Here is a 21,312-nt window from a genome sequence, read left to right as displayed (position 1 = left end):
AACAACACCACGAAGATTCACCAGAATGGAACATGGCTTCGAGGTATCCTCAAATGCTCGGGGCAATCTCCACAACCTAATTGGAGAACCTGACGCTTGCCCGGATCTTTACACCACAATGATTGAGCTCCGAGGCACCACCAAGATTCTAGGACGCCAAAGCACCCAAGAAGAACAAGCTCTAAGGTACCAAGCACCCAAGAGTAATAAGCTTCTCAGCTTTCCACTTCCACGTATCATCATGGAGAACTCATACCGATGCAAATAATGCAATGCCAAGAACACATGAAGTGGTCAATTCCCTCACACCCAAATCCCTCCACAACAACAAAAGCTATGGAGGAATATGAGAGGAAGAACAAGGAGCTCACAAAGAACTCCAAGATCAAGATACAAGGGGTTCCCCTCACATAGAGGAGAAAGTGATTGGTGGAGATGTGGATCTAGATCTCCTCTCTCTTTTCCTCAAGAACTAGCAAGAATCATTGAAGGGATTGAGAGTTAGCAAGCTCGAAGAAGATCAACAATGGGGGAAGAACGCGAGCTTAACTGATAGAAAACCATTGGGGAAGAAGACCCCCTTTTATAGGCCTCCCCAAATCGAACCGTTATGAACTCAGTCAGTGCACAAGCGGTAGTACCACTCAGGCGAGCGGTACTGCCGCTGGAACGGAAGTTTCAAGAAAAACATGCAAACGACAAAGATCTCGGGGCGGTAGTGCTACCGGAGCGGTACTACCGTTAGCCCGAGTGGTATTACCACTGGAGCGATACTACCTCTCCCCCAAGCAGTACTACCGCTCAAAATGGAAAAAGACCCCGCAGAAGCTAGACAAAAATTAAGCGGAAGGGAGGCCGACAGGGGAGGGCGGAAGTACCGCCATAGCGGTACTACCGCTCTCCCGAGCGGTACTTCCGCTTGAGAGTGAAAGCCTGCCCTGAACTGCCATAACTTTCGCATACGAGCTCCGAGTTGAGCAAACTCAAGCTTTTTGGATTCAGGACGACAAGGGCTATCTTAAGAAGAGGAATTTAAGAAAAATGCCAATGATATAGAGATTTGAACCTCTATGAATGAAGAACTAGAAAAAACTCCAACATCAAAAACATCATAGAAGATGCACATGAACTCCGTTTTCGATGAACTCGAGCTTGTCATAAAGATGACCATAAGATCTAAAACTCACAAAGAGAAAATGTTAAATAAAAAATGTGAAACCACTATGAATGAAGAACTAGCAAAAACTCACAAAGAGAAAACTCACTTGAGAGCCCCCCTTGATAGTACAACAATCTATCCTAAAATAGAAAACCTATCAAGGACAAACCTATACCTTGCACATAGTCCACCTGAACTAGATGATGATGCTCTTGACTTCCTAAAGATGGACCACCTTTCTTGATTGCGCTCGCTCGATGAAGACTTGTAAATTTCCCCCCCCATACTCCACTATGGGTGAGCCACTCTTCAGCACATCTTCACAAGTCCATTGCCACCACAATGGACGACAAGCTTCAAGCATGATATATTCATGATGCTCCACTTGAACTTGCACACTGCAATCTTGATGATGATCACCACTTGACGTCATCCTCCATGGGTTGTATGAGATCTTCCTCTTGACGCAAGCCCATGAAAACACAACTAACCCCACATAGAACTCTCACGAAGACATGGGTTAGTATAAAAAAGTGCAATGGACAATGCTTACCATACCATGGGATCACTTGATCCCTCTCGGTACATCTTGTATGATTTGTGTGTTGATCAACTCGATTTACTCTTTGTCTTATTCTTGATCAACCTTGTGTCTTTATGGCCACTCTTAGGATAATACCTTGAATACTACCTTGCTCATCATATAAACTTCTTGAAACCAACAGATGGACTTCAAGAAGTGACTATGGACAAATCCTTCAAATATACCTTAAGGCAACCATTAGTCCATAGGGATTTCCATCAATTACCAAAACCACATACGGAGAAATATGCTCTAACAATTTCTGTGTGGGGGTCAAACTCGGTGGGTCCAAAATATGAAAGTTGGTGGCACCAAATTTGAGTATGTGGAATTGGACAGAATGGTTATGTGGGAAAAATGACTGAGTATTTTGGTGGCTAACTTTGAGCACATGAGCAACCAGCTCATTTTAATACCTCACCCCTTTTAATAGTATTGGCTTTCCTACGAACTCAAAAATGATTTCTCACAAATAGAAAATGAAGAGTCTTCTAGCTTGAAGCTTGAGCCGATCCTAATCCTTTCTTGCATCAAGGGGCATCTCCACATAATCCTTAGCCAAAGCATCTCCATGGACTATTTTGAAATATCTAGGTAAAAGTGTTAGTCCAAGAGACAATGTATGTTGTCATGAATTATCAATATCACCAAGGGAGCATATGTGCTTTCACTATGACACGACGCCACCGATGGTGCTCCGACTAGTTCTATGAGTTGCAACTAGTGGCGTCTGCTGCTCCGGTCTGGTGGTGGTATGTTGGAGACATCGTCCCCGGCATAGGTGCTCGGTTCCTCGACGAAAGTCATGCTTAGCTTCGGTCTGAGCGGATGGCGAATGATGCCCTCGGGTATGATTTTTCCTTGTTGGAGGCACCATTGAGGGGTGCCGACACCTCTCTTTGCTCCATGTTCTCGTCTCCTGATGAAAATCGTATGCAATGGTGGCGCCCGTGGTGTCATTACTTCGTTGGAAGCATTGCTTTGGAGCAAAATATGGCGACGTAGCACTTGGTTGGTGGTGGTGCGGTGGTTTTTGGAGCACACAACGTTTTGGAGTGCGTGGAGTCTTTGGTGGTGCTTTCATTTTGATCAGGTTGCTTTGGTCGACGAGGAGAGCAACATGAGCATCCGTCACGCAATTAGCGTCAAGCAAGCTATGTCGGCTTGGCTCGTGGGATTGGTGGGGCATATGTTTTTGCTCTTTCGGACCTATAGTTCCTCTTCGATGTCCTCGAGGTTTGCGGATAGGCTCGTGGCTACCTGGTACAATACGTCGGTTGTCGGTGTGCACTCTCGTAGCAACGAAGGCGCTCGGGTGCTCGACCGGCTGTGTTGTGGGGTTTTTGCCTTCCGACGTCTTGTATGTTTCGTGGTGCTTTAGGTCTAGTCTAGCTAAACGTTGCTATGGTTTTTGTCTGGTTTTCCGTGATAAACTGACCAGTCCGTTTGTTCTTTCTTCTTTTTTAGCACTTGCCTTTTTGCGGTGCATTCCTCCTTTGAAGGTGTTTTTGTAATGCCTTCTTCTGATCAATGAATTTAGCAGTTCTCCTGTCGACATTCAAAAAAGGCAAAGTAAACATGCTAAGTAAAAGCAACACCATTATTGTAAAGTTTGTTGGCCTTCGTGTGAAAGTGCCGACTCTTCGACCATGGCTTAGTTTGTGATTGATCTCACACCACGATCACCCCTACAGAAACAATGAAAATAGTGACACCGAAGGGCCTCTTTGATTTGTAGTATACAAAAAACATGGGAATAGGAAAAACATAGGATTGGCATGACATGCCCATCCAATCCTACAGGGTTTTTTTTTCATTGCATCACAGAAAAACAAAGAATTATTTAGCAAAGGTTTGAGTGGATGTCACAAATCATATGGAAAATAGTACAAAGAAATTCTTAGAAAAAAATCATATAGGATTCAATCCTATGAATTAGACAACTAAGATAGAAAAAATTTCTAAGGATTTTAATTCTTCAAAGTTCCTACGGAAATTCTTTGAATCAAAGAAGCCCTACCATTGGTGTGGCAAATTCCACGTCTGGTTACTATCTTCTATTGCTGACTATAGCATACATCAGAAGGACAGTACACGCTTTGCTACGCTGCTTATCTTTGTAGGGTTGTGCATGTTTTATTTTTACTCAGTAATTTTTTTAAAGTTATGAAAATTATTTACCTTCTAGTTGGTTTTACGGGTGGGAAAAACAATGAAGTGTATTCTTTTTATTAAATATGCTACACCTACGGACAAACTTTACATAATCATGGTTACAACTTACAAATGGATGTGTTGTAAAATCTCAAGATGATGTCCTGGCTTAGTACCTTGAAGATGCTCATAAGGATATGACGTACGGGTGTGCGTCATAGGATGACTGTATGCTCATGTATGTGAGAAACTTTATTGCTTTGTGTTAAACAGAACATGAGAACGTTACCTATGTTATTGGCCACATGTGATATGCTGGATGTTATCTCTTTTTTATCAATGAAGGCCCACACCCAAACCAGGCACTTACCAAGGGATGCATTTACCTAAAGATCCAACCGTGAAGCCGAGGTCAACGATCCAATTAATTATGTACCCAATCTAAATTGAAGACATCAATTGAATGAGTGAGCTTTAAAGTTAAGAAGCTTAATGAAGTTAGAGATTTCATTGCCACAACCAAGAACTGATGGAGTCAAAATCAAAGCTTTAAATTTTTATACCTCAATCGAATGAGAGAGCTCCAAAACTAAATCACATAGGGCGTGTTTGGTTGCCTGGGTGGCTCTAGCCTGCATCGTATGGGGCATCCTGGGTGAGCCTGGCCTGTTTGAGTGGATGCAGGGATGGGGTGAGATGAGGGTTTGGTTGATTGCATGATACGGATGCACCAAAGATGCTATACATGACAGATGTTGTTTGGTAGGCTGAATTGGGCTTAATTATTTCGAGTAAAAATTGAGCTTAATTATGTAATGGGGGGAGGGAGGGAGGGGGTGGCCGCGGGATGGCTCGGCGCGGGGAGGGAGGAGGTGGCCGCGGGCTGGCTGTGGCGGGGGGCTCGCCACGGGGACGGAGGGGGTGGCCGCGGGATGGCTCTAGCAAGTGGCTCGCCGCGGGGAGGGGCGCCGCGGGGTGGGGGAGAGGGGTGGCGTCGGTGTTGGGGAAGGAGGGTGGCCGCGGGCTGGCTGAGGCGGGAGGGCTCGCCGCAGGGAGGGAGGGGGTGGCCGCGGGCTGGCTCTGGCCGTGGGGCTCGCCGCAGGGAGGGGGCGTTGCGGTGGGGGAGAGGGGTGGCGCCGGTGGTGGGGAAGGGGCTGGCATGGCGGTGCGTAGACTCGTGGCCCAGTGAAAGGCATGGAGGAGCGACATCATCCTCCGGCGAGGACGACGATGGCGGAGTGGTGGGCTGCATCGCGGGTGCAGGCAAAAGGCAAGAACGAGCCTGCATGAAAGAAACGCTCCGATCCTGCGTTTCCCTCAGCCTGGCTGGGAGGCCTCTTTTTGCATCGACTGGGCCAGGCTGAGAAGACCATGCAGCCAACCAAACATGGACCATTTTGCATCTCGGATGCAAGCCAGGTGCGAGCCACCCAACCAAACACGCCCATAGTGTATTGAAAAAATGAATATGAGAGCTCCTTGTAAAATTGTTGACCTGGTCAAAATCAATGTCTCAATTTTAAATTAAAAACCTCAATTGATTGTGAGGCGTTAAAAATAAAAAGCCTACAGTCTTCTAGAGAATGTGAATATGTAGGCGGTTGATCAATCGAAACAAGGGTTAGAAGAACGACACTAGAGCTAAAGCTTCCTGTTCTTTAACCCCAACAATCCTTTACATTAACCGCACAGTAAATGACACATGCAGAATTAACAATCTGATCTGCATCACAGGATCCTAATCCTAATCTAGTTATCTGAATCCGATTCAGACTACGGAGGCTTTACCTTTTAGTCAATATAAAAAACTCGAGTGCGCCTCAAGAACTACGAAGCCAGAATCTGAGTGCAGCGCGGCTGGTAGCTATCAGCAATCTACGCATGGGCCGCGCCAACTGGAGAGAAGAAAGGCGCGAGGGTTGCTGCGTCGGATTGTTCCAAGTTCCAACACACTTTGTTTAACCAATGAATACCAACGTGATCACCATGCCCATCCCCGTCAGCCCGACGCCCGCCACTCTTGCGCCGTGCCTACGGCCAGGCAGCCCTTGACGTACCCAAGGGTAACTCGAGATATCTACCCTTGATTCACCGCCCACCAGCACTGGCACGCGCGGCTCGCTCCCCTCGGGAAAGCGAGGGCCGTTTCATTTTCAGCCATGTGGTTTTGCACGGCTGCCATGCATGGCGACTTAAAGCGACTGCTCCCATGCGGCATCCTCTACGCACTATGCGTGCATATCTCCTTGACCCCTTCCTTTGATGGCCACTGAGCACTCGGATATGCATAAGTAGTTCCACTTGCGGCCTCCCAACAAAGCCCTATATAAGCGCCTCCTTCTAAGAAGGATTCAGTTCAAGCTCAGTTACCCCACTGCTCGCCCAGCAACCAGCATACAACGCATAGTTTACTTCGACACTTGTCGAGACTCGAGAGAGAGGATAAGAGCATGGCGACCTTGTGGAGGCAGCCGAGTATGGAGTTCCACGTCAAGGTCGTGAGGGTGGCCGGCGTCGAGGCGCGGCTCGAGGGCAGCCTCTTCGTCAGGTACTACGTCCCGGCCGGCGACGGGAGGCGGCGGATCCGTGTGGACACGCGCGAGGTTCCGTGCGGCGCCGGGGGCGACGACGTGCTCTGGGGCGAGCGCGCTAGCTTCCAGCTGGCGGGCAACGGCGGGGCCGTCGACGCGCCGGGCAAGGTCGCGTTCGAGCTGCGGTGGAGGCCGCGCCCGTCGTCGTCCGGGCTCGCGGCGTTTCTGGGGTCGGGCAGGCCGTCGTCGCGCGTGCTGGCGCGGGCCGAGCTCGCCTTGTCGGCGTCGGCGGACAGCTGGCTGAGACTCTCGCCGGCGAGCCGTGAGCTGGGCGGCGGGTGCAAGGCGCCCAAGTTGCTCGTCGAGGTCAAGGTCGTCCACGCCGTAGCGGCTGCCGATCGCGTGGCCGTGCAAGCGAGGAAGTTGGGCGGCGTGAACGAGTGCTGCCGTGGCGGCGAGCGCTGCGGTAGCTGTGGGTGGGTCGGGACCGAGGAGGACATGTTCCTCGCGGCGACGTTTACTCAATAGCAGTACGTACCAATGTTGTTGTGATGGTAGGTGAGCAGTGAGCTTCGTAGGAGAGCTTTTCCAGCAAGCTGTTGTCGATTTCAGTCAAACTCGGGCGTGAAATATGAACAAAATTTGAACAAGAGATCTACTAGCTTTTTGAATGCATCAGGCGCTTCCTCTCGTCGCCCTTGGATGTGTGGCGCCATGCACGTGACGTGTGCACATCAGAAACGCGGCGCGAAGCGGTGAACATTCAACGGAAATTATGATGGGGCCGAACTAAGTGGGTTATGCACTAGCCCTTTTTTTGGTTAAGAAGCCTACGGCACTAAAGTAGGGTTTGGCATTATGGTAGATCAGTAAAGATCCCGTTTTCCTAGTTAATTTTTGTTTACTCTAGCGTCCATTTGAATTTAACCTTGCAACGATAGGCGCCGGCGCGTCGGTTCAAATTTAGGTGAGTCGCACGGCAATCACACGATTCATCCGTCCCAGGCTGCACGATTCAACGCCCCTTCCCTACCCGCGTCGTCCTCTCCTTCTTCCTCCTCTATTCTTTCTTTTCCCGCACCGAGAGCAGCTCCAGCGCACCGGGGAGGGGGAGGGGGAGGCTGCAACGAGTGTTGGTGATCCTGGCCGAACACCGAAGCACCACCCGTCGTCCCGCCTGCAACTCCACCATGAAACAAAGGATGTAACAAAAATCCTCCACCACTTGATCTCCACATGTTAGCCTCCTGTGTGCTTGCCCTTGGCCGTCCCGTCGTAGCTCGTTGGGTGCGCTCACCGAGGCTGCTTGTCGGATGCACTTTCCCATGCCTTTTGCATCTTGATGTCTCCCCCTCCCCGGTTGCAGCACTGCCGAACGAGGTTTCCAGCATCGCCACTAGCCGTCGTCAGAACTCGCCACGCTCTCGTCGCAGCACCGCCGGGCAACTCCGTCATCCTCGCTCGCCATTGTTGGCTAGTCATTCTCTGTTTGAAGCTTTTTTTAGAAGCGGGTTGTAGCTTTTCTCAATGGTGGTTGCAATTTTTTGCGGCACGATGGTGCGACCTCTAGCACCCCATATCTCATTGAAGCTTTTTTCAAAGCCGGTTGTAGCTTTCTTGGTTGCCGGATGTAGCATTTTACAGCACTGGGTGCAACTCTGGCGCACGTCCGTCGAAGCCCCTCCTTTCTCGGGCTTTATCAAAAACTGCCACCGGTCATAGCATTTGGCATTGATGGTTGTAGCAATTTTGATCATTGGTTCCAGCAAATCCAAATGACGGGTGCAACAAAAACAAGAAAATTTGCTGGTTGTAGCCCCAAACCAGCATGGAGAAAAGCTACAACATTGGCTTGTCCAAATTTAGCAAAATGAGACACCCGTTATAAAAAAAAATTGACACCGGTTGTAGCAAAAATTGCTGGATGACCATGGCTACAACTCCGACGAATTCGGTTTGCAACTCTCACAAACATGTTTGTAGCTTTTTTGGTGAACGGTTGTAGCTTTTGTGGTATGTGGTTGTAGCATTCACGACACCGTCTCGACAGGTGCTCGAATAGCAACTTCACCTGTCGGTCGTGGTTCACCCACCCCGCTGCCTTGCCGTTTGCAACTCCTCTGTCTGCCGGTTGCAACTCCGGCATAAGCGGATGTAGCCTCTCTGTCCACCGTTTTCAGCTCCCCTGGCATGCTTCTCCTCACTATAGGCCGCACGTTTCGACCGATGCACTGATGGGAACCGCCGGTGGTGGCCTCGCTGAAGAAGCCGCAACACCGCCAGCGGCGCGTGAGGTCGTTGGGCGGTGGTGCTCGCCTTGGAGAAGAGGGGGGTGGATGGATGAAAGGAGGAGGAAGGTCAAGTGGTGAAATGAAGAAGATAAGGCAAAAAAAAAAAACTGCAGGAGGGCGTATGACGAACGTAGGATCATTGTGAATCCAACACGCAAGGGTGTCCGACGTAATGGTTCGGACGACGGCCCGGCCACAAAAGATTCCCTAACCTTCTTACAGTAGCACAGTACATTATAGAAACAAGAGGAAACAATCACAGTGCAACTTTAGTCTGCTTGCATACAGACCTAATGAGTCCCTGAATAGCTTCATTTTCTGCATTTGTGATCTCTCTTCCCTAAATCTTTTAATCCTATCCGAGCCTAAACACTCTGGGCTATACAGCAAAACTACAAGTTGAACTTTTTATTTTGTGCATTGTGCGTCATATAAAAAATAGATGCATGGCTGCTTGAGCAATGTGGGCCTATATCATGTCATTATCTGCTTTGCCAACGTTGGTGCATAGCTTGGTGGAAAGTAGCCCAGAGTACAGTATGACATCCGCGCATACTTTGTCCAAAACTTATATTCAATTCGACGAACACGATCGAAGCGAAAGCATAATGACAAGTCTTTAACAGAAGACGTCCTTCACGACCACACCCGCACTTGTTGATATTATAATGTACTCCGTCGTAAATCTATATCTATATCTATGGTCTTGTTTGAATCCATGGGCTAGAGTTAGTTTGAGCTAGTTGGGCTCAAATAGCACTAAAGTATTCAAACATGAAGATTAGATTGGAGCTAGTTGCATCTAATTCACCAAAAAAACTAGCCCACCCAAGAGGTGCTAATTGGAGCTAGTTTTCATGGGACCCACTAAAAAGTCACTTTTCTCTCTCTATCCACAAGATAATAGGTGTTAATTGGAGCTAGTTCTCATGGGACCCACTAAAAAATAACTTTCCTCTCTTCATCAAGTACAACTATTGTCAATCTAACCCTATCATCCAAACACCTCTTTGGCTAGAGTTAGTTTAAGGTTAGTCATGAACTAGAAACTAACTCTAACCTCTAGCTAAGTTAGAGTATCCAAACAGGGCCTATATCTATACCTACTAATAAAGCACATATTGTTTCTGTGGTACGTCATTAAATTTGCCCCTAAAGTTCGCCAAAATTACCCATCAATGCCACCCGTAAGTGACAAAAACGATTCGGTTTTGAACTTCGATTCGGCTCTTTGTGTCTCATTCTAAAAGTTGACGTTCCCGTAATTTATCACAACAACAGGCTAGTCCAACTGGTTGGGTGCGCCCCGCCCCACCCACGAGACCCAGGTTCAATCCTGACTGCAACCCTTTTATTAAAGAAATGTCAAATTTGTAGACACAAAAGTTTCCACACATACAAATAAATGTACAGTGCGTATGGACAATAAAAAATATACAACCCTTTTTGTTCTTCTATTTCACACTTTTTCTATTTTTTTTCTCTTTTGCCATTATTTTGATAAACTTTGCACACATATTAATCATGAATTAAAGAAATGTCAAATTTGTAGACACAAAAGTTTCCACACATACAAATAAATGTACAGTGCGTATGGACAATAAAAAATATACAACCCTTTTTGTTCTTCTATTTCACACTTTTTCTATTTTTTTTCTCTTTTGCCATTATTTTGATAAACTTTGCACACATATTAATCATGAATTAAAGAAATGTCAAATTTGTAGACACAAAAGTTTCCACACATACAAATAAATGTACAGTGCGTATGGACAATAAAAAAATATACAACCCTTTTTGTTCTTCTATTTCACACTTTTTCTATTTTTTTTCTCTTTTGCCATTATTTTGATAAACTTCGCACACATGTTAATCATGGATTACAGAAATGTTAAATTTATAGACAAAACAGTGTACAATGCGTATGGACAATAAATAATATATTTTCCTTTTATTTTGAAAAATATTGATCGTGTATTTAAAAGACTTTAAATGTGCATAGGAAAATGTTTTTGGTGTATAAGAAAACATATAGAAAAATATATAATGAGTATACAACCCTTTTTGTTCTTCTATTTCACACTTTTTCTATTTTTTTCTCTTTTGCCTTTATTTCGATAAACTTTGCACACATATTAATCATGAATTAAAGAAATGTCAAATTTTAGACAAAAAAGTGTACAATGCGTATGGACAATAAATAATATATTTTTCTTTTGTTTAAAAAAATATTGATCGTGTAATTAAAAGACTTTAAATGTGCATAGGAAAATGTTTCCGGTGTATAAGAAAACATATACAAAAATATATAATGAGTAAGGAACAAAGTAGACATAGAAAATAGAACTTTTCAAAAATGCTAATCGTGTATTTTAATAATGTAAAACATGTATATAAAAATATTCATGATGTATACAAAATATGTAAAATGCATATTAAAAAAGTTAGACATCAAAACTCAATAATGTTTGTGATGTCACACGCAAAAAAATGTTTCTAATGTATAAAAAATATACAATGTTGTTTATACAAGCTTTACGTAAAAAAGGGCTGAGCTTTGATTTTTCATATATATATAAACTGTTTTGCTAATTATTATTTTAAGAATATCAATATTGATACGCAACTTGGAACATTTGGTACGCATGTACTTACAAATTGGTTGTTTTCGATGTAGCTGTCTAATATATTTGCAACCAAATTAAGACTCACTTACATTACAAGTACAAACACATATATCAGCAAGATAAAAATAATGTTCTAATGCATATGCTATCATTAATTAACAAAATAAAATTGCAAATGAAACTGTTAGTCATAGAAATTAATTAATTATAAAAAATTACAAGGACCAACTTTTATTAAATTTATAGCCCGTTGCAACGCACGGGCATTCTTACTAGTTAATATAAAAGGGATCACTACTTTACTGATCTAAACACTTCTATATTAATTTACAAAGAAAGTATTTGAATTTTTAGGGAAAAAACACCGGCATAAGTTTTTGGAAAAGTCTATCCTTCAACCGGCTGATCTGCGCGATCCATCCACCACCTGCTCGTCCGTTCGATCCCGCCATCGCAATCGTTTCTTAACGTTTTCTGAAACTGGATCGTTGTTTCCGCAACTGGAGCGTTGTTTCGGAAAACTGCCCAGTCCATGTCTCCGCCTCCGCCTCGGCCCCGACAACCTCGCCGCCGCCGGCCTGCTACGGCTCGCCGCCCTCCGTCGTCGGCCTCCGGCGTCGGCCTGCCCGCGGCCTCGCGTGCCCTCCGTTGCCGCCCCTGCTCGTCGCTCGCTCGCGGCCCCGCCGGCCTGCCACAAGGCCCGCCACCCCTGATCGGCGGCGCCGCCGGCCTGCGTGTGGCCCCGCCGCACTCCGTCGCCGGTCTGCGCGCGGCACCGCCAGCCTGCCCGCGGCCTCGCGTGCCCCTCCGTCGCCGCCCCGCCGCCCCTGCTTCTGCAACGTGATTTTCGTTGCAAAATTTTCTGAAACTCGACCGTTGTTGCAAAAAATTCTTCCGTAAAAATACTTATGTTACAGAAAGACGAAGAAAAAAAATTCTGCAACAAGCAAATTGTTTCTGAAACTCGACCGTTGTTTCAGGAATTAACGGATCCAAAGTTTATTTCTTGCAACAAAGCGAAAGTTTCTACAACTCGAGCGTCGTTTCAGGAATTAAGTACAGGAGCGGATCGGACGGAGCGGATCGGACGCTACGCGCGAGATCTAACGGCTGTCGAGGCGGTGGATGTTTAATAAATATCCACCGATAGATGCGTAGCAGCCCCCTAAGTTTTTTTTGGTTAATCATGAAAATCTGACGTAAGATTTTCGGACTTTGCGGGCGAACATTCCCTGGACCGTTGGATTGAGGCACAAAATGAAGGAGGGGAGATCAACCATGCCATTGTAGGAATTCGTTTGGAAGAAGAAAAAAAACAAGGTCGCCAACACTATCCTTTTTCCCGCCGCATGTCTCTTATCCACTCTAATCTAGAGCATCTCCACTTTACGTGCAACCGCGCGCCGCGCTAAAATAATTTTACAACAAGAAAATAGCAATTTTTTACGTGCTATAGAGTCCTGGCTCTAACGATCGTTGAAAGAAAAATATGCACACGTCGCTTCAACGGAAACGTTAAAATTTAGAGCACAATATACACATTCTATGGAAAAACAACATGATATGCATAGATAAAAACGATAAAAAAGATAGTATATATAGTTTATCATAGGGGGCTGCTACGCATCTATCGGTGGATATTTATTAAACATCCACCGCCTCGACAACCGTTAGATCTCGCACGTAGCGTCCGATCCATTCCGTCCGATCCGCTCCTGTACTTAATTCCTGAAACGACGCTCGAGTTGCAGAAACTTTCGCTTTGTTGCAAGAAATAAACTTTGGATCCGTTAATTCCTGAAACAACGGTCGAGTTTCAGAAACAATTTGCTTGTTGCAAAAAAAAATTTCTTCGTCTTTCTGTAACATAAGTATTTTTACGAAAGAATTTTTTGCAACAACGGTCGAGTTTCAGAAAAAATTGCAATGAAAGTCACGTTGCAGAAGCAGGGGCGGCGGGGCGGCGATGGAGGGGCACGCGAGGCCGCGGGCAGGCTGGCGGTGCCGCGCGCAGGCCGGCGGCGGAGTGCGGCGGGGCCACACGCAGGCCGGCGGCGCCGCCGATCAGGGGTGGCGGGCCTTGTGGCAGGCCGGCGGGGCCGCGGGCGGGCGACGAGCAGGGGCGGCAACGCAGGGCACGCGAGGCCGCGGGCAGGCCGACGCCGGAGGCCGATGGCGGAGAGCGGCGAGCCGTAGCAGGCCGGCGGCAGCGAGGTTGTCGGGGCCGAGGCGAAGGCGGAGACATGGAGTGGGCAGTTTTCCGAAACAACGCTCCAGTTGCGGAAACAACGACCCAGTTTCAGAAAACGTCAAGAAACGATTGCGATGGCGGGATCGAACGGACGAGCAGGTGGTGGATGGATCGCGCAGATCAGCCGGTTGAAGGATAGACTTTTCCTTATCATAGATATAAACTACTCATCGTTGATAGTTATTAAAAACATAGGTAATAAAAAAATAAAAAACTACTCCCCGCCGTCTTCCTCCGACGCGCTGGTGTCCAACTCCTCCGTCGTGATGAAGACGTCAGCCCATCGTTCATTGTCGGAGTCCCAAGTCGACGCTTCCTTGAGCTCTATGTTGAAGAGTGCGGCTTGCTTCCGCGCACCTCTGTCCTCACGATAGACAGCTCGCTCCGCCCTCATGTACACCCCCCTTTACGTAAAGAATGCGCGCTCCTTGAGGACGTCCTGCGGGAATTATTGGCGCCACGCTGCCATGGCATGTTCGTGGAGGCGGCACTCCCGCCTTTGGTTCTGGGGACGGTCCTCTTCGATGACAATCTGCGGGGGAGGCGCGAGCCGCTGCACCCATTCCCGCTTATCACCTCGGGGAAATTCATGTCACTATGAGGCCGGCTGAGGCGTCACGCCACCGCGTCCTACGCGCAGGCGGCCTCGTCGGCGTTGTCGAACGTGGCGAGGCCGAGACGCATGTCGCCGGAGCGGATCTCAGCGTAGAAGGTGCCGGAGGGGCACTCACGGACACCGCGGTAAACCGAACTTCCCCGGTGGCGTGGCGACGGTGAGGCGACCAGAGACGAGAAAGAGCGGCGGAGAGAGAGGCGGGAGGGTGCGTGGCGAGGCACATAGTAGTGGGAGGGCGTGTGGAGAGGCGTTGAATTTATAAAACGCGTCGAACGCCACGCGTTATAGCTAGCGCGGGTCGGACCACTTTTTCGCACGTGCGAATTTTTCCGTGTCTGCTGGAACACGTAAAACCGGTCCGCGCATGATAAAATCAACTTTTCCTATATAAGCGCCTCCTTCCAAGAAAGAGATTCAGTTCAAGCCCAGCTACCCCACTGCTCACTCAACAATCAGCATACATACATAGTTTAGTTGGACACTTGTTGCGAGAGGAGACACGAGCATGGCGACCCCCCTGGGGAGGCAACCGAGTCTCGAGTTCGACGTGAAGGTTGTGCGGGTCGCCGGCGTTGAAGCGCAGCTCGAGGGCGAGTTGTTTGTGAGATACTACGTCCCGGCCGGCGATGGGAGGCGTCGGATCCGCGTGGACACGCGCGAGGTCCCATGCGGCACCGGGGGCGACGACGTGTTCTGGGGCGAATGCGTGCGCTTCCAGCTGGCGGGCAACGGCGGGGCCGTCGCCGCGCCGGGCAAGGTCGCGTTCGAGCTCCGATGGAGGCCGCGCCCGTGGTCGTCCGGACTGGCGACGTTCCTAAGGTCGGGGAGGCCGTCACTGCGCGTGCTGGCGCGAGCCGTGCTCGCCTTGTCGGTGGACGCGAAATCGGCGTCGGCGGAGAACTCGCTAAGACTCTCGCCGGCGAGTCGGGAGCTGGGTGGAGAGTGCAGGGCGCCCAAGTTGCTCGTCGAGGTCAAGGTCGTCCACCTGACGCTGTAGCGGCTGCCGCTCACATGGCCGTGCAAGCGAGGAAGTTCGGCGGCGTGAAAGAGTGCTGCCGTGGCAGCGAGCGCTGCGGTAGCTGTCGGTGGCTCGGGGATCGAGGAGGACACGTTCCTTGCAGCAACGTTTACTCAATAGCACTACCAAATTGTAATGGCGAGCCAACGGTTCGAAACCGTGGTGGGTGAATTCGTAGGAGGGGAATACATGTTACATATTGTTTTTGTTTGGGAAATGGTTCCTTTCAACCGATCAATTTTATGCGAACGTCCACCGCATCCATGTCTGTTGGATGGGCTTTGTCAAATAGTTACCAGCCAATCCCTTCATATCCACGTTCTGCAACTAGTTTATTGTTTCTGCAACTAGTCTTTTGTTACAAACCGATGAAGAGTTAGATCACCCAACACCCATGTCCGTTGGATAGGATCCGTCAAATAGTTAGAAGCCAACCCTTCGTATCCACGTTCTCCAACTAGTCCATTATTTCTGCAACTAGTCATTTGTTACAAACCGATCAAGAGTTAGATCCGCAACATGACCTATGTTGCAAAAACAATCTCGTAACACGAACCATGTTGCAAAAACAAATTTGACAACACAACCTGTTGGGATATTACCCCGCCGCATAACCCGCCTTATGGAGCCGGGTCATGATTATGGCGGCTTACGATTATACTCAAGATGGGCCTGGGCGTACAAGACCAAAGGTGCAAGGCGACCTGTTTTCAGTAAGCCGCCTGACTGTTCTCTATTACGAAGATGGCGGAACAAGGCCCATGAGGTAGAAGGTTGGCACAAGATATCCTTGCTTAAGGAGCAAGGCGAGTTAGAGACATAACGGCTCACGAATCATAATGTGATCCGGACCTTCGTAAACCTAGGGGCTCGACCTGTATATAAAGTTGAGTCTCCAGAGCCAATAGACTTAAGTTACAATCTATCGAGAGCTAGGCCAAGCAAATCTGCACCCTTGTAATTGATTTCATCATCAATACACACAAAGCAGGATGTAGACTTTTACCTTCATCGGAGGGGCCGAACCTGGGTAACTCGTCTCTCGTTCCTGATCAACCCCTTTGAGTCACCACATAGTTGCGATGGTCTCTTCAATAAGTCCTTTCACGAGGACATCTCTCGTGACAAAACCACGACAGTTGGCGCCCACCGTGGGGCCAACGTACGATGGAGTTGAGTTCTCAAAGGGAGCCCATTCAGGGCAGTACCAAGAGCCACCGTGGAAAGCGCTACATCGACAATTCGAACTGGGGTCCCAAGGCCGATTCAATCGAGTCTGGTTACCGGGTCCCCTTCGGCAAGATTCACGTCTTCATTGGCAAAATCGGCACGTCTATCCCCGAGCCGGACATCTGCACTGACATCATCGAGCCGGCTCGGCTCACTCAATCCGCCCAGCGTCAGATCGGGCGGTGTCGCGTCTTCGTCAGCTTCACGCAAGGGATAAGCCTCCCGGATGAGCCGGCGGACGGTAAAAATACCCATGTTAACTCTGATGGCGAGTCATCCATGGGAGACACAGAGTCGATCTGCCCTCTCTATGATGGGAGGCTTGGGGGCTTCCCTGAGGTGGAAATATCCAAAGAACTACAAGAGCCGCCTCGCCAGGTCACCATCTACATGGCAGGGGCCGCGTCGGCTCAGGATCTGCCAGGAGCAGCCGCCGCAAATGGAGCCAGTGGGTCTGGCAAGACGCGAGCTCAAGCCATGATGGATTTGATAGGGGATATGACAAAAGTCATGACAACCCCAGTTACCGCCGAAAATCAGGAGGAGATCAACACAGAGTTAACAAAGCTTCGTGAGGAGATGGCTAAAGTACAACGGGAGATTGACGCCGAGAACACCCGGATGGCAGAACTGCATGCTCGAATCAATGATGAGTCGGAGCGTTTGAAGGCTGGGGCTTGGCAGCTAGAACATCATCGAAGCGCCTCCGATGCGGTACACCAAAGGAGACATCAGAGTCGGCTTCCGGCCAATCTTGACCCGGGTCGCTTGTTTGACAGCCCACGCACGCCAGGCATGGAGTGGGACCCCCCCCCCCCCCCCCGACAGACTGACCGACAGGTTGAGCCAGCTCAACCTCCACCGGCCGAGTCGCCGACTCAACGGTTCCGGACACCGCAGGGCCACTTCTCCAACCTTGTTAATAATATGTTGGCAGCCACACGTAACCTGGAGTCGCTCCCCATCCATGGAAACACCCCGATCGAGGTCGAGGCCAGGAACGCCATCGAGATGCTGAAGACTGTTGTGGTTCAACAAGCGCAATTTTCTTACAGCCGTGATCGTTTGCATTCCACGCTGCATGCCAGCCGCACCAAGAGTCACCATGAGGAGTCTCCGGCAGTTTCCAGCAGCGGTCGCCAACAACAACCTCAAGTTAACCCGCCCGGGACCCCGATGTCGAATGTCGAGGCGCTTGTGAACGTGGCTTGTGCCACTCGTCAGGCGGAAGCAGATGCGGCAGTGGCGCTGGCGGCTCAGGTGGTTCTGACTTACCCTCAGCCAACGCCCGCGCATGGCGAGTCAAGTGGTAGGACTGTTGGGGTCCCCTATTTATATTTTGCTCTTTGCAATGAGCGCATGCCAAAGGACTTCAAGGGCCCTCGCAAGGTGCCTAATTACACAACGGATCTTGAGCCGACCGCGTGGATTGAGAGTTACGAGCTCGCTATGGACATGCTTGATGCTATTGATGCGGTGTGTGCCAAGTACCTTACGATGATGCTGGAAGGGCCTGTTGGGGAACGTCGCATGGGAAACAAAAAATTTCGTACGCGCACAAAGACCTATCATGGTGATGTCCATCTACAAGAGGGGATTTCCGATCTACGTACCCTTGTAGATCACACAACAGAAGCGTTAAGAAACGCGGTTGATGTAGTGGAACGTCCTCACGTTCCTCGATCCGCCCCGCGAACCGTCCCACGAACCATCCCGCGATCCGTCCCACGATCCGCTCCGATCTAGTGCCGAACGGACGGCACCTCCGCGTTCAGCACACGTACAGCTCGACGATGATCTCGGCCTTCTTGATCCAGCAAGAGAGACGGAGAGGTAGATGAGTTCTCCGGCAGCGTGACGGCGCTCCGGAGTATTTTAGCTCACTGTTTCTTGTGAAACAATTTCTGTTTCACCTCTTTTAGGATTTCGGCTAATTCCTTTTCTATCTTTGTTTTAAAATATTTTCTTTATTATTTCAGAAACATTATCGTTTTGTTTATGTTAGTTAACAGTAGTTTTGCAACAAGTGTTGATTTTATTTTTATTTGTTTTCACGAAATCAATTCTAGTTCCTTAGTAACTTGCAATTGGTTTCCCCACTGTTTCAAATCCCGTTTGGAAATACTTTCAAATAGTTTTGTCAAAAATACTCTATTTTATCTTAGTTAAATTTATATCTTAGTTCCTTGTTAATATTTTCTTTTAGACAAAAAATCATTTAGTGTTCGATGTAGTAGAGGACTCCCTAATCTTATTTGAAGTTTCTTTCGAATTCCTATTCGCTCTCTCTTTTGTTTTGATTGCTAGAATGATTGCTAGTATATGTGCTTATGTGAATGATATGTTTGTTATATAGATTTCACCGGAGAGTGACGAGTAGTCTATCAAGTTATTTCTCGAGAAATTCTTCTTCGTCAACATCACCAGGCAAGTCACTTTGATCATACTATCACCTATGTTTTATGCATCATAGTTCTACCATCCTATGTCCAATTGCATCCTGCTTAGGTACTTGGAAATTTTAGTATAGATTGTAGTATCATGTGGTAGGCACACAACAACCCCGATACTTGGCCCCGGGACGACAAATTTCATATTGCTATGCTTGAGTAGGCGGGATTTCGGTTGAGTGCATAACACGAGTGATGCGAGGTTGATTAAATAATCAAGACCGGTTAAGACAAGATTTTCAAGACCTCGGACGCAATGCAACTCTGGGTGAAGGACGGTTGATCGGCTCCCTGGAGAACCCAGTGGATGACCCGGGATGCTCGGGACGGCCATGACATCCCGCGGAAAGCTTCACCCAGGCTCAAAGAGACGGACGGATATTTTCAAGACCCAAGGCTTACCTGCACAGCCACAAGTCATTATGGGCTCTGGCTTGGTTGGACAACGCGGCGACTCTGGACAGGCAGTGCTAGCAGATGTAGAAGAACGGTAGGAATGGATGGGCACCGACAGGGATTCAGAGGGACCCATTGAAAGACCATGTTTTGATCATCCGGTCTTCAAACACCCTGAAGTGCGAGGACATACTCGGAGGCGATCAAATCTTGTGGGGAACGTGTGCAAAACTCTGCAGAGTACTCAAACCTAATCGATTAGCCGTGTCCACGGTCATGGACAACTTGAGCCAAAGGAACTGAAGTTATCTGGATTTCTCAACACCATTAAATATATTTGATGAGGGTAATTATTGACAACTCGGGTACGAGAACTGGTTGGCGGAACCATCTCGTTAACAACCAACAATATAGTAACATTTTGCTTTTAGCCCTCTCTTGTTGTAGGAGAAAAATTTGCTTTACGCTAAAACTTACAACCCCACCTGCCATTCTTAGTCAACATAGTCAACATATGCTGACCTATGCGGCTGCAACGTCTTATGTTGCAGATATTTTTCTTCGACGAGTAAGAGTACGATTCAGGGTTACGGTCTACACTCAACTTGCCGTTGGTGTTTATTGGGACTCCACTCCCTTGACCGCTTCCGCTGAGATATTTAAGGTATATATCAGTTTGACGCTATTTTACATGTGATTGCACTTTGATATATACATTGATGTACTGTGTGTGCCAGCATACTGATCCAGGGATGGTACAGAAACACAGAGGCTTGACTCGTCTTGAGTCGGGTCGCTACAGAAATGGTATCAGAGCAACATTCGTGATCTCACCCGGGACTCCGAACAACATTCGGTAACCAACCATATAACTCAAATACGCATAAAACAACGTCGAACCTTAAGTGTGCAGACCCTGCGGGTTCGAGAACTATGTAGACGTGACCCGAGAGACTCCTCGGTCAATATCCAATGGCGGGACCTGGATGCCCATATTGGATCCTACATATTCTACAAAGATCCCGTATGTCATTCCCTTTGTCCTTCGGTATGTTACTTGCCCGAGATTCGATCGTCAGTATCCGCATACCTATTTCAATCTCGTTTACCGGCAAGTCTCTTTACTCGTTCCGTAATACAAGATCCCGCAACTTACACTAAGTCACATTGCTTGCAAGGCTTGTGTGTGATGTTGTATTACCGAGTGGGCCCCGAGATACCTCTCCGTCACACGGAGTGACAAATCCCAGTCTCGATCCATACTAACTCAACGAACACCTTCGGAGATACCTGTAGAGCATCTTTATAGTCACCCAGTTACGTTACGACGTTTGATACACACAAAGCATTCCTCCGGTGTCAGTGAGTTATATGATCTCATGGTCATAGGAACAAATACTTTGACACGCATAAAACAGTAGCAACAAAATGACACGATCAACATGCTACGTCTATTAGTTTGGGTCTAGTCCATCACATGATTCTCCTAATGATGTGAGCCCATTATCAAGTAACAACACTTGCCTATGGCCAGGAAACCTTGACCATCTTTGATCAACGAGCTAGTCAACTAGAGGCTTACTGGGGACAGTGTTTTGTCTATGTATCCACACAAGTATTGTGTTTCCAATCAATACAATTATAGCATGGATAATAAACGGTTATCATGAACAAAGAAATATAATAATAACTAATTATTATTGCCTCTAGGGCATATTTCCAACAGTCTCCCACTTGCACTAGAGTCAATAATCTAGTTCACAGCACCATGTGATTTCAACGAATCCAACACCCATATAGTTCTGGGGTCTGATCACGTCTTGCTCGTGAGAGACGTTTCAGTCAACGGTTCTGAAACTTTCAGATCCGTGTGTTCTTTACAAATCTTTATGTCATCGTATAGATGCTCCTACTATGTGCTATTCGGAAATACTCCAAACATCTACTCTACTATACGAATCCGTTTCACTACGCATAGTTATTCAGATTAGTGTCGAAGAGAGGAG

The 21,312-nt window shown here is 47.8% G+C and overlaps 1 protein-coding gene and 1 pseudogene across 1 annotated transcript; both read left to right on the top strand.

Annotated features, from left to right (window-relative positions):
* Positions 1-6,221: 6,221 nt before the first annotated feature.
* Positions 6,222-7,079, top strand: LOC123430362. The gene has a single exon (XM_045114226.1). It carries the CDS (start codon positions 6,347-6,349, stop codon positions 6,953-6,955), a length of 609 nt encoding a protein of 202 aa, XP_044970161.1. The 5' UTR covers positions 6,222-6,346; the 3' UTR covers positions 6,956-7,079.
* Positions 7,080-14,647: 7,568 nt separating this feature from the next.
* LOC123430361 lies at positions 14,648-15,541 on the top strand (annotated as a pseudogene).
* Positions 15,542-21,312: the final 5,771 nt, after the last annotated feature.

Source organism: Hordeum vulgare, chromosome 2H (genome assembly GCF_904849725.1).
Source record: "Hordeum vulgare subsp. vulgare chromosome 2H, MorexV3_pseudomolecules_assembly, whole genome shotgun sequence".
NCBI lineage: Eukaryota > Viridiplantae > Streptophyta > Magnoliopsida > Poales > Poaceae > Hordeum > Hordeum vulgare.
Note: the sequence above shows the minus strand (reverse complement) of the source record. Positions and strands in the feature narration are given on the sequence as shown.

Coding starts and splice junctions, on each gene's coding strand:
- LOC123430362 (XM_045114226.1), top strand. CDS start 6,347: ATGGCGACCTTGTGGAGGCAGCCGAGTATGGAGTTCCACGTCAAGGTC.